The following is a 13715-nucleotide window of genomic DNA, read 5'->3' as shown; positions in this document are numbered from 1 at the left end:
TGACAGTGTAGAGGGAGCTCTGTATTGTACCCTGTCTCTGGGGGAGGTGTAGAGGGAGCTCTGTATTGTACCCTGTCTCTGGGGGGACAGTGTAGAGGGAGCTCTGTATTGTACCCTGTCTCTGGGGGTGACAGTGTAGAGGGAGCTCTGTATTGTACCCTGTCTCTGGGGGAGGTGTAGAGGGAGCTCTGTATTGTACCCTGTCTCTGGGGGGGACAGTGTAGAGGGAGCTCTGTATTGTACCCTGTCTCTGGGGGACAGTGTAGAGGGAGCTCTGTATTGTACCCTGTCTCTGGGGGGGACAGTGTAGAGGGAGCTCTGTATTGTACCCTGTCTCTGGGGGACAGTGTAGAGGGAGCTCTGTATTGTACCCTGTCTCTGGGGGACAGTGTAGAGGGAACTCTGTATTGTACCCAGTCTCTGGGGGGACAGTGTAGAGGGAGCTCTGTATTGTACCCTGTCTCTGGGGGGGACAGTGTAGAGGGAGCTCTGTATTGTACCCTGTCTCTGGGGGACAGTGTAGAGGGAGCTCTGTATTGTACCCTGTCTCTGGGGGACAGTGTAGAGGGAGCTCTGTATTGTACCCTGTCTCTGGGGGTGAGGTGTAGAGGGAGCTCTGTATTGTACCCTGTCTCTCTCGGGGGGAGGTGTAGAGGGAGCTCTGTATTGTACCCTGTCTCAGGGGGACAGTGTAGAGGGAGCTCTGTATTGTACCCTGTCTCTGGGGGACAGTGTAGAGGGAGCTCTGTATTGTACCCTGTCTCTGGGGGGACAGTGTAGAGGGAGCTCTGTATTGTACCCTGTCTCTCTGGGGGGGACAGTGTAGAGGGAGCTCTGTATTGTACCCTGTCTCTGGGGGACAGTGTAGAGGGAGCTCTGTATTGTACCCTGTCTCTGGGGGGGACAGTGTAGAGGGAGCTCTGTATTGTACCCTGTCTCTGGGGGGGACAGTGTAGAGGGAGCTCAGTATTGTACCCTGTCTCTCTGGGGGGAGGTGTAGAGGGAGCTCTGTATTGTACCCTGTCTCTGGGGGACAGTGTAGAGGGAGCTCTGTATTGTACCCTGTCTCTGGGGGACAGTGTAGAGGGAGCTCTGTATTGTACCCTGTCTCTGGGGGGGACAGTGTAGAGGGAGCTCTGTATTGTACCCTGTCTCTGGGGGGGACAGTGTAGAGGGAGCTCAGTATTGTACCCTGTCTCTCTGGGGGGAGGTGTAGAGGGAGCTCTGTATTGTACCCTGTCTCTGGGGGACAGTGTAGAGGGAGCTCTGTATTGTACCCTGTCTCTGGGGGACAGTGTAGAGGGAGCTCTGTATTGTACCCTGTCTCTGTGGGGGACAGTGTAGAGGGAGCTCTGTATTGTACCCTGTCTCTGTGGGGGACAGTGTAGAGGGAGCTCTGTATTGTACCCTGTCTCTGGGGGGACAGTGTAGAGGGAGCTCTGTATTGTACCCTGTCTCTGGGGGGGACAGTGTAGAGGGAGCTCTGTATTGTACCCTGTCTCTGGGGGACAGTGTAGAGGGAGCTCTGTATTGTACCCTGTCTCTGGGGGACAGTGTAGAGGGAGCTCTGTATTGTACCCTGTCTCTGGGGGGAGGTGTAGAGGGAGCTCTGTATTGTACCCTGTCTCTGGGGGGAGGTGTAGAGGGAGCTCTGTATTGTACCCTGTCTCTGGGGGGACAGTGTAGAGGGAGCTCTGTATTGTACCCTGTCTCTGGGGGGAGGTGTAGAGGGAGCTCTGTATTCTACCCTGTCTCTGGGGGGACACTGTAGAGGGAGCTCTGTATTGTACCCTGTCTCTGGGGGTGACAGTGTAGAGGGAGCTCTGTATTGTACCCTGTCTCTGGGGGAGGTGTAGAGGGAGCTCTGTATTGTACCCTGTCTCTGCGGGGACAGTGTAGAGGGAGCTCTGTATTGTACCCTGTCTCTGGGGGTGACAGTGTAGAGGGAGCTCTGTATTGTACCCTGTCTCTGGGGGAGGTGTAGAGGGAGCTCTGTATTGTACCCTGTCTCTGGGGGGGACAGTGTAGAGGGAGCTCTGTATTGTACCCTGTCTCTGGGGGACAGTGTAGAGGGAGCTCTGTATTGTACCCTGTCTCTGGGGGACAGTGTAGAGGGAGCTCTGTATTGTACCCTGTCTCTGGGGGACAGTGTAGAGGGAACTCTGTATTGTACCCTGTCTCTGGGGGGGACAGTGTAGAGGGAGCTCTGTATTGTACCCTGTCTCTGGGGGACAGTGTAGAGGGAGCTCTGTATTGTACCCTGTCTCTGGGGGACAGTGTAGAGGGAGCTCTGTATTGTACCCTGTCTCTCGGGGTGAGGTGTAGAGGGAGCTCTGTATTGTACCCTGTCTCTCTCGGGGGGAGGTGTAGAGGGAGCTCTGTATTGTACCCTGTCTCAGGGGGACAGTGTAGAGGGAGCTCTGTATTGTACCCTGTCTCTGGGGGACAGTGTAGAGGGAGCTCTGTATTGTACCCTGTCTCTGGGGGGACAGTGTAGAGGGAGCTCTGTATTGTACCCTGTCTCTCTGGGGGGGACAGTGTAGAGGGAGCTCTGTATTGTACCCTGTCTCTGGGGGACAGTGTAGAGGGAGCTCTGTATTGTACCCTGTCTCTGGGGGGGACAGTGTAGAGGGAGCTCTGTATTGTACCCTGTCTCTGGGGGGGACAGTGTAGAGGGAGCTCAGTATTGTACCCTGTCTCTCTGGGGGGAGGTGTAGAGGGAGCTCTGTATTGTACCCTGTCTCTGGGGGACAGTGTAGAGGGAGCTCTGTATTGTACCCTGTCTCTCGGGGGGAGGTGTAGAGGGAGCTCTGTATTGTACCCTGTCTCTGGGGGACAGTGTAGAGGGAGCTCTGTATTGTACCCTGTCTCTGGGGGACAGTGTAGAGGGAGCTCTGTATTGTACCCTGTCTCTGGGGGGACAGTGTAGAGGGAGCTCTGTATTGTACCCTGTCTCTGGGGGACAGTGTAGAGGGAGCTCTGTATTGTACCCTGTCTCTGGGGGACAGTGTAGAGGGAACTCTGTATTGTACCCTGTCTCTGGGGGGACAGTGTGGAGGGAGCTCTGTATTGTACCCTGTCTCTGGGGGGGACAGTGTAGAGGGAGCTCTGTATTGTACCCTGTCTCTGGGGGGGACAGTTAAGAGGGAGCTCAGTATTGTACCCTGTCTCTCTGGGGGGAGGTGTAGATGGAGCTCTGTATTGTACCCTGTCTCTGGGGGACAGTGTAGAGGGAGCTTTGTATTGTACCCTGTCTCTGGGGGGGGACAGTGTAGAGGGAGCTCTGTATTGTACCCTGTCTCTGTGGGGGACAGTGTAGAGGGAGCTCTGTATTGTACCCTGTCTCTGGCGGGGGCAGTGTAGAGGGAGCTCTGTATTGTACCCTGTCTCTGGGGGGACAGTGTAGAGGGAGCTCTGTATTGTACCCTGTCTCTGGTGGGGACAGTGTAGAGGGAGCTCTGTATTGTACCCTGTCTCTGGGGGACAGTGTCGAGGGAGCTCTGTATTGTACCCTGTCTCTGGGGGACAGTGTAGAGGGAGCTCTGTATTGTACCCTGTCTCTGGGGGGAGGTGTAGAGGGAGCTCTGTATTTTACCCTGTCTCTGGGGGGAGGTGTAGAGGGAGCTCTGTATTGTACCCTGTCTCTGGGGGGACAGTGTAGAGGGAGCTCTGTATTGTACCCTGTCTCTGGGGGGAGGTGTAGAGGGAGCTCTGTATTGTACCCTGTCTCTGGGGGGACAGTGTAGAGGGAGCTCTGTATTGTACCCTGTCTCTGGGGGGAGGTGTAGAGGGAGCTCTGTATTGTACCCTGTCTCTGGGGGGACAGTGTAGAGGGAGCTTTGTATTGTACCCTGTCTCTGGGGGGGAGGTGTAGAGGGCGCTCTGTATTGTACCCTGTCTCTGGGGGACAGTGTAGAGGGACCTCTGTATTGTACCCTGTCTCTGGGGGGACAGTGTAGAGGGAGCTCTGTATTGCACCCTGTCTCTGGGGGGGGACAGTGTAGAGGGAGCTCTGTATTGTACCCTGTCTCTGGGGGACAGTGTAGAGGGAGCTCTGTATTGTACCCTGTCTCTGGGGGACAGTGTAGAGGGACCTCTGTATTGTACCCTGTCTCTGGGGGGGACAGTGTAGAGGGAGCTCTGTATTGTACCCTGTCTCTGGGGGGGACAGTGTAGAGGGAGCTCTGTATTGTACCCTGTCTCTGGGGGACAGTGTAGAGGGAGCTCTGTATTGTACCCTGTCTCTGGAGGGGACAGTGTAGAGGGAGCTCTGTATTGTACCCTGTCTCTGGGGGACAGTGTAGAGGGAGCTCTGTATGGTACCCTGTCTCTGGGGGACAGTGTAGAGGGAGCTCTGTATTGTACCCTGTCTCTGGGGGACAGTGCAGAGGGAGCTCTGTATTGTACCCTGTCTCTGTGGGACAGTGTAGAGGGAGCTCTGTAGTGTACCCTGTCTCTGGGGGACAGTGTAGAGGGAGCTCTGTATTGTACCCTGTCTCTGGGGGGACACTGTAGAGGGAGCTCTGTATTGTACCCTGTCTCTGGGGGACAGTGTAGAGGGAGCTCTGTATTGTACCCTGTCTCTGGGGGGGACAGTGTAGAGGGAGCTCTGTATTGTACCCTGTCTCTGGGGGACAGTGTAGAGGGAGCTCTGTATTGTACCCTGTCTCTGGGGGGACAGTGTAGAGGGAGCTCTGTATTGTACCCTGTCTCTGGGGGGGACAGTGTAGAGGGAGCTCTGTATTGTACCCTGTCTCTGGGGGACAGTGTAGAGGGAGCTCTGTATTGTACCCTGTCTCTGGGGGGACAGTGTAGAGGGAGCTCTGTATTGCACCCTGTCTCTGGGGGGGGACAGTGTAGAGGGAGCTCTGTATTGTACCCTGTCTCTGGGGGGGCAGTGTAGAGGGAGCTCTGTATTGTACCCTGTCTCTGGGGGACAGTGTAGAGGGAGCTCTGTATTGTACCCTGTCTCTGGGGGACAGTGCAGAGGGAGCTCTGTATTGTACCCTGTCTCTGGGGGGGCAGTGTAGAGGGAGCTCTGTATTGTACCCTGTCTCTGGGCGGAGGTGGAGAGGGAGCTCTGTATTGTACCCTGACTCTGGGGGGGACAGTGTAGAGGAAGCTCTGTATTGTACCCTGTCTCTGCGGGGGACAGTGTAGAGGGAGCTCTGTATTGTACCCTGTCTCTGGGGGGAGGTGTAGAGGGAGCTCTGTATTGTCCATGTCTCTGGGGGACAGTGTAGAGGGAGCTCTGTATTGTACCCTGTCTCTGGGGGACAGTGTAGAGGGAGCTCTGTATTGTACCCTGTCTCTGGGGGACAGTGTAGAGGGAGCTCTGTATTGTACCCTGTCTCTGGGGGGCAGTGTAGAGGGAGCTCTGTATTGTACCCTGTCTCTGGGGGGGATGTGTAGACGGAGCTCTGTATTGTACCCTGTCTCTTGGGGGGACAGTGTAGAGGGAGCTCTGTATTGTACCCTGTCTCTTGGGGGGACAGTGTAGAGGGAGCTCAGTATTGTACCCTGTCTCTCTGGGGGGAGGTGTAGAGGGAGCTCTGTATTGTACCCTGTCTCTCGGGGACAGTGTAGAGGGAGCTCTGTATTGTACCCTGCCTCTGGGGGACAGTGTAGAGGGAGCTCTGTATTGTACCCTGTCTCTGTGGGGGACAGTGTAGAGGGAGCTCTGTATTGTACCCTGTCTCTCGGGGGGACACTGTAGAGGGAGCTCTGTATTGTACCCTGTCTCTGGGGGACAGTGTAGAGGGAGCTCTGTATTGTACCCTGTCTCTGGGGGACAGTGTAGAGGGAGCTCTGTATTGTACCCTGTCTCTGGGGGACAGTGTAGAGGGAGCTCTGTATTGTACCCTGTCTCTGGGGGGGACAGTGTAGAGGGAGCTCAGTATTGTACCCTGTCTCTCTGGGGGGAGGTGTAGAGGGAGCTCTGTATTGTACCCTGTCTCTGGGGGACAGTGTAGAGGGAGCTCTGTATTGTACCCTGTCTCTGGGGGACAGTGTAGAGGGAGCTCTGTATTGTACCCTGTCTCTGGGGGACAGTGTAGAGGGAGCTCTGTATTGTACCCTGTCTCTGTGGGGGACAGTGTAGAGGGAGCTCTGTATTGTACCCTGTCTCTGGGGGGACAGTGTAGAGGGAGCTCTGTATTGTACCCTGTCTCTGGGGGGGACAGTGTAGAGGGAGCTCTGTATTGTACCCTGTCTCTGGGGGACAGTGTAGAGGGAGCTCTGTATTGTACCCTGTCTCTGGGGGACAGTGTAGAGGGAGCTCTGTATTGTACCCTGTCTCTGGGGGGAGGTGTAGAGGGAGCTCTGTATTGTACCCTGTCTCTGGGGGGAGGTGTAGAGGGAGCTCTGTATTGTACCCTGTCTCTGGGGGGACAGTGTAGAGGGAGCTCTGTATTGTACCCTGTCTCTGGGGGGAGGTGTAGAGGGAGCTCTGTATTCTACCCTGTCTCTGGGGGGACAGTGTAGAGGGAGCTCTGTATTGTACCCTGTCTCTGGGGGTGACAGTGTAGAGGGAGCTCTGTATTGTACCCTGTCTCTGGGGGAGGTGTAGAGGGAGCTCTGTATTGTACCCTGTCTCTGGGGGGACAGTGTAGAGGGAGCTCTGTATTGTACCCTGTCTCTGGGGGTGACAGTGTAGAGGGAGCTCTGTATTGTACCCTGTCTCTGGGGGAGGTGTAGAGGGAGCTCTGTATTGTACCCTGTCTCTGGGGGGGACAGTGTAGAGGGAGCTCTGTATTGTACCCTGTCTCTGGGGGACAGTGTAGAGGGAGCTCTGTATTGTACCCTGTCTCTGGGGGGGACAGTGTAGAGGGAGCTCTGTATTGTACCCTGTCTCTGGGGGACAGTGTAGAGGGAGCTCTGTATTGTACCCTGTCTCTGGGGGACAGTGTAGAGGGAACTCTGTATTGTACCCAGTCTCTGGGGGGACAGTGTAGAGGGAGCTCTGTATTGTACCCTGTCTCTGGGGGGGACAGTGTAGAGGGAGCTCTGTATTGTACCCTGTCTCTGGGGGACAGTGTAGAGGGAGCTCTGTATTGTACCCTGTCTCTGGGGGACAGTGTAGAGGGAGCTCTGTATTGTACCCTGTCTCTGGGGGTGAGGTGTAGAGGGAGCTCTGTATTGTACCCTGTCTCTCTCGGGGGGAGGTGTAGAGGGAGCTCTGTATTGTACCCTGTCTCAGGGGGACAGTGTAGAGGGAGCTCTGTATTGTACCCTGTCTCTGGGGGACAGTGTAGAGGGAGCTCTGTATTGTACCCTGTCTCTGGGGGGACAGTGTAGAGGGAGCTCTGTATTGTACCCTGTCTCTCTGGGGGGGACAGTGTAGAGGGAGCTCTGTATTGTACCCTGTCTCTGGGGGACAGTGTAGAGGGAGCTCTGTATTGTACCCTGTCTCTGGGGGGGACAGTGTAGAGGGAGCTCTGTATTGTACCCTGTCTCTGGGGGGGACAGTGTAGAGGGAGCTCAGTATTGTACCCTGTCTCTCTGGGGGGAGGTGTAGAGGGAGCTCTGTATTGTACCCTGTCTCTGGGGGACAGTGTAGAGGGAGCTCTGTATTGTACCCTGTCTCTGGGGGACAGTGTAGAGGGAGCTCTGTATTGTACCCTGTCTCTGTGGGGGACAGTGTAGAGGGAGCTCTCTATTGTACCCTGTCTCTGGGGGGGACACTGTAGAGGGAGATCTGTATTGTACCCTGTCTCTGGGGGACAGTGTAGAGGGAGCTCTGTATTGTACCCTGTCTCTGGGGGACAGTGTAGAGGGAGCTCTGTATTGTACCCTGTCTCTGGGGGAGGTGTAGAGGGAGCTCTGTATTGTACCCTGTCTCTGGGGGACAGTGTAGAGGGAGCTCTGTATTGTACCCTGTCTCTGGGGGGACAGTGTAGAGGGAGCTCTGTATTGTACCCTGTCTCTGGGGGACAGTGTAGAGGGAGCTCTGTATTGTACCCTGTCTCTGGGGGACAGTGTAGAGGGAACTCTGTATTGTACCCTGTCTCTGGGGGGACAGTGTGGAGGGAGCTCTGTATTGTACCCTGTCTCTGGGGGGGACAGTGTAGAGGGAGCTCTGTATTGTACCCTGTCTCTGGGGGACAGTGTAGAGGGAGCTCTGTATTGTACCCTGTCTCTGGGGGTGAGGTGTAGAGGGAGCTCTGTATTGTACCCTGTCTCTCTGGGGGGACAGTGTAGAGGGAGCTCAGTATTGTACCCTGTCTCTGTGGGGGACAGTGTAGAGGGAGCTCTGTATTGTACCCTGTCTCTGGGGGAGGTGTAGAGGGAGCTCTGTATTGTACCCTGTCTCTGGGGGAGGTGTAGAGGGAGCTCTGTATTGTACCCTGTCTCTGGGGGAGGTGTAGAGGGAGCTCTGTATTGTACCCTGTCTCTGGGGGGGAGGTGTAGAGGGAGCTCTGTATTGTACCCTGTCTCTGGGGGACAGTGTAGAGGGAGCTCTGTATTGTACCCTGTCTCTCTGTCGGGGACAGTGTAGAGGGAGCTCTGTATTGTACCCTGTCTCTGGGGGGGACAGTGTAGAGGGAGCTCTGTATTGTACCCTGTCTCTGGCGGGGGACAGTGTAGAGGGAGCTCTGTATTGTACCCTGTCTCTGGGGGGGAGGTGTAGAGGGAGCTCTGTATTGTACCCTGTCTCTGGGGGGGAGGTGTAGAGGGAGCTCTGTATTGTACCCTGTCTCTCTGGGGGGGAGGTGTAGAGGGAGCTCTGTATTGCACCCTGTCTCTGGGGGACAGTGTAGAGGGAGCTCTGTATTGTACCCTGTCTCTGGGGGACAGTGTAGAGGGAGCTCTGTATTGTACCCTGTCTCTGGGGGGACAGTGTAGAGGGAGCTCTGTATTGTACCCTGTCTCTCTGGGGGGGACAGTGTAGAGGGAGCTCTGTATTGTACCCTGTCTCTGGGGGGGACAGTGTAGAGGGAGCTCTGTATTGTACCCTGTCTCTGGGGGACAGTGTAGAGGGAGCTCTGTATTGTACCCTGTCTCTGGGGGACAGTGTAGAGGGAGCTCTGTATTGTACCCTGTCTCTGGGGGGGACAGTGTAGAGGGAGCTCTGTATTGTACCCTGTCTCTGGGGGGGACAGTGTAGAGGGAGCTCAGTATTGTACCCTGTCTCTCTGGGGGGAGGTGTAGAGGGAGCTCTGTATTGTACCCTGTCTCTGGGGGACAGTGTAGAGGGAGCTCTGTATTGTACCCTGTCTCTGGGGGACAGTGTAGAGGGAGCTCTGTATTGTACCCTGTCTCTGTGGGGGACAGTGTAGAGGGAGCTCTCTATTGTACCCTGTCTCTGGGGGGGACACTGTAGAGGGAGCTCTGTATTGTACCCTGTCTCTGGGGGACAGTGTAGAGGGAGCTCTGTATTGTACCCTGTCTCTGGGGGACAGTGTAGAGGGAGCTCTGTATTGTACCCTGTCTCTGGGGGAGGTGTAGAGGGAGCTCTGTATTGTACCCTGTCTCTGGGGGACAGTGTAGAGGGAGCTCTGTATTGTACCCTGTCTCTGGGGGATAGTGTAGAGGGAGCTCTGTATTGTACCCTGTCTCTGGGGGACAGTGTAGAGGGAGCTCTGTATTGTACCCTGTCTCTCTGGGGGGACAGTGTAGAGGGAGCTCAGTATTGTACCCTGTCTCTGGGGGGGAGGTGTAGAGGGAGCTCTGTATTGTACCCTGTCTCTGGGGGACAGTGTAGAGGGAGCTCTGTATTGTACCCTGTCTCTGGGGGACAGTGTAGAGGGAGCTCTGTATTGTACCCTGTCTCTCTGTCGGGGACAGTGTAGAGGGAGCTCTGTATTGTACCCTGTCTCTGGGGGGGCCAGTGTAGAGGGAGCTCTGTATTGTACCCTGTCTCTGGGGGACAGTGTAGAGGGAGCTCTGTATTGTACCCTGTCTCTGGGGGACAGTGTAGAGGGAGCTCTGTATTGTACCCTGTCTCTGGGGGGGACAGTGTAGAGGGAGCTCTGTATTGTACCCTGTCTCTGGGGGGAGGTGTAGAGGGAGCTCTGTATTGTACCCTGTCTCTGGGGGACAGTGTAGAGGGAGCTCTGTATTGTACCCTGTCTCTGGGGGACAGTGTAGAGGGAGCTCTGTATTGTACCCTGTCTCTGGGGGACAGTGTAGAGGGAGCTCTGTATTGTACCCTGTCTCTGGGGGGGACAGTGTAGAGGGAGCTCTGTATTGTACCCTGTCTCTGGGGGGGGACAGTGTAGAGGGAGCTCTGTATTGTACCCTGTCTCTGGAGGGGACAGTGTAGAGGGAGCTCTGTATTGTACCCTGTCTCTGGGGGACAGTGTAGAGGGAGCTCTGTATTGTACCCTGTCTCTGGGGGGGACAGTGTAGAGGGAGCTGTGTATTGTACCTGTGTCTGACACCGCTTTGCCCTCTGTTCTCTGGGTGTGTCACTCACCGTTATACAGGCTTCCCTCAATAACCTGAGTTCAGGTTTCACACATTGGAGTAAGTTCAGAATCTTGTCATTGGCTTTTTGTGGACCGCACTTCGGGGCTGTGTTCGAGGAAGGACAAAGAATCAGTTGCCATCGTGTGAATGCATCATCTCCAATCTGGGACCACTGTCCTTGTGCTGAGTCCACCACAGTGCAGAACCTGGCCCCTTCACCAGACACTGAGGGACAATCCACCCGAACCTGCACATCTTTGGACACTAAGGGACAATTTACCATGGCCAATCCATCTAACCTCCACGATCACTCTCAAAACTGGTGTCCCACAAGGCTGTGTTCTCAGCCCCCTACTATACTCCTTATAAACCTCTAACTGTGCAGCCAAATTCCCCTCACACACCGGGGTCCCACAAGGCTGTGTTCGCAGCCCCCTACTATACTCCTTATAAACCTCTAACTGTGCAGCCAAATTCCCCTCACACACCGGGGTCCCACAAGGCTGTGTTCTCAGCCCCCTACTATACTCCTTATAAACCTCTAACTGTGCAGCCAAATTCCCCTCACACACCGGGGTCCCACAAGGCTGTGTTCTCAGCCCCCTACTATACTCCTTATAAACCTCTAACTGTGCAGCCAAATTCCCCTCCAACTCGATTTTCAAGTTTGCTGATGACACCACCGTACTGGGTCGGATCTCAAACAATGACGAGACAGAGAACAGGAATGAGATTGAGAATCTGGTGAACTGGGGCAGCAACAATAATCTCTCCCTCAATCTCAACAAAACAAAGGAGATTTTCATTGACTTCAGGAAGTGTAAAGGAGAACATGTCCCTGTCTACATCAACGGGAACCAAGTAAAAAGGGTCGACAGCTTCAAGTTTCTAGGTGTCCAAATCACCAACAACCTGTCCGGGTCCCCCCATGCCGACACTATAGTTAAGAAAGCCCCACCAACGCCTCTACTTTCTCAGAAGACCGAGGAAATTTGGCATGTCAGCTACGACTCTCACCAACTTTTACAGATGTCCCATAGAAAGCATTCTTTCTGGTTGGATCACAGCTCGGTCTGGGCTCCTGCTCTGCCCAAGACCACAAGGAACTACAAAAGGGTGGTGAATGTAGCCCCAATCCATCACACAAACCAGCCTCCCATCCATTGACTATGTCTACACTTCCCGCTGCCTCGGGGAAAAGCAGCCGGTATAATTAAGGACCCCACACACCCCGGACATTCTCTCTTCCACCTTCTTCCATCGGGAAAAAGATACAAAAGTCTGAGGTCCCGTACCGACCGACTCAAGAACAGCTTCTTCCCTGCTGCTGTCAGACTTTTGAATGGACCTACGTCACATTAAGCTGATCTTTCTCTACACCCTCGCTGTGACTGTAACACTACATTCTGCACCCTCTCCTTTCCTTCTCTATGAACAGTATTCTCTGTATAGCGTGCGAAAAACAATACTTTTCACAATGTTAGTACATGTGACAATAATAAATCCAATCAAATCTTTGGACACTAAGGGACAATTTAGCACGGCCAATCCACCCTAACCTGCACATCTCTCCCATAGAATCACTCACGTTTTTCCTTCTTTTTCTCATCTTCCGTCTCCGATGCCTTATCACCGTTCTCCTGCAGAAGGACAACACAAGGAAGTTACAGAAGGCTTCTATCTGCCGGTGTGAGGAGGGGGTTAAAGGACACAAGGGGGGATGGAGGGCTACTCATTCATCGCCTGAGGATTCACCCGGCCGATTGCGAGCTGGACAGCAGTTACACAGGAACAGGAGGAGGCCATTCAGCCCCTTCTCCAGCCTGTTACACGGGAACAGGAGGAGGCCATTCAGCCCCTTCTCCATCCTGTTACACAGGAACAGGAGGAGGCCATTCAGCCCCTTCTCCAGCCTGTTACACGGGAACAGGAGGAGGCCATTCAGCCCCTTCTCCAGCCTGTTACACGGGAACAGGAGGAGGCCATTCAGCCCCTTCTCCAGCCTGTTACACGGGAACAGGAGGAGGCCATTCAGCCCCTTCTCCAGCCTGTTACACGGGAACAGGAGGAGGCCATTCAGCCCCTTCTCCAGCCTGTTACACAGGAACAGGAGGAGGCCATTCAGCCCCTTCTCCAGCCTGTTACACAGGAACAGGAGGAGGCCATTCAGCCCCTTCTCCAGCCTGTTACACAGGAACAGGAGGAGGCTGCATTCACCCTGGGGTAAATTTCTTGTTCTTGTGCTCCAAACTCCAACCCCCCCTCCTTCCTCCATAACCCCCCCTCCCCCCCCGTACCCCACCTGCCCAACTTCCCCTACTCCGCGATCAAGTGACTATATAGTGAACGGGGGGTGGGGGTTCACAGGTTGACTGAGGTCGGGAGAGGTCAAAGGGCAGGCAAAAATAAACCTATCGTCAGCAATCCCATCGCAACTCCTTCCACACGGCCCTCCCATTCTGCCCCATGCGCACTCCCCCCCCACCCCATGCTCCCCCTCCTACTCCCGAGCTGTCTCTCTCACCTCCTCTTTTTTGGGGGGGTCTGGTATGGGGATATCCAACTCTCCGTGGATCTGTGTCAAATCCTTGAGGTTCAGAAAGTCCTTCTGCATTGGGAACAAAATGGCAAGAGAGGTTAAAAACCAGCCCACTGTGACCCCTCGAGACATTTCACCCATTGGCTTCAAGTTAATTAAATTAAGCCAGCTAAGAAATCGTTCCGATATAGTTAAGAAAGCCCCACCAACACCTCTACTTTCTCAGAAGACCGAGGAAATTTGGCATGTCAGCTATGACTCTCACCAACTTTTACAGATGTCCCATAGAAAGCATTCTTTCTGGTTGTATCACAGCTTGGTCTGGGCTCCTGCTCTGCCCAAGACCGCAAGGAACTACAAAAGGGTGGTGAATGTAGCCCCAATCCATCACACAAACCAGCCTCCCATCCATTGACTCTGTCTACACTTCCCGCTGCCTCGGGAAAAGCAGCCGGTATAATTAAGGACCCCACACACCCCGGACATTCTCTCTTCCACCTTCATCCATCGGGAAAAAGATACAAAAGTCTGAGGTCCCGTACCGACCGACTCAAGAACAGCTTCTTCCCTGCTGCTGTCAGACTTTTGAATGGACCTACCTCACATTAAGCTGATCTTTCTCTACACCCTCGCTGTGACTGTAACACTACATTCTGCACCCTCTCCTTTCCTTCTCTATGAACAGTATGCTGTCTGTGTAGCACACAAGAAACAATAGTTATAACTATATGTTAATACACGTGACAATAATAAATCAAATCAAATA

The 13715-nt window shown here is 54.4% G+C and overlaps 1 protein-coding gene across 1 annotated transcript in view; it reads right to left on the bottom strand.

Annotated features, from left to right (window-relative positions):
• The window catches only part of psme2 (proteasome activator subunit 2), a gene marked incomplete at its 3' end in the record, with an annotated part of 57563 nt that overhangs the window by 41783 nt on the left and 2065 nt on the right, over positions 1 to 13715 (bottom strand). The window contains exons 2-4 of the mRNA XM_080184657.1: positions 12935 to 13018; positions 11999 to 12050; positions 10418 to 10515 (exon numbers count right to left, since the gene is read on the bottom strand). Coding sequence (XP_080040783.1) covers positions 10418 to 10515; positions 11999 to 12050; positions 12935 to 13018 — 234 coding nt within the window. The remainder of the gene's footprint in view (positions 1 to 10417; positions 10516 to 11998; positions 12051 to 12934; positions 13019 to 13715) is intronic.

Source organism: Carcharhinus amblyrhynchos, unplaced genomic scaffold (genome assembly GCF_965287045.1).
Source record: "Carcharhinus amblyrhynchos unplaced genomic scaffold, sCarAmb.v2.hapA scaffold_855, whole genome shotgun sequence".
Classification (NCBI taxonomy): Eukaryota; Metazoa; Chordata; class Chondrichthyes; order Carcharhiniformes; family Carcharhinidae; genus Carcharhinus; species Carcharhinus amblyrhynchos.
Note: the sequence above shows the minus strand (reverse complement) of the source record. Positions and strands in the feature narration are given on the sequence as shown.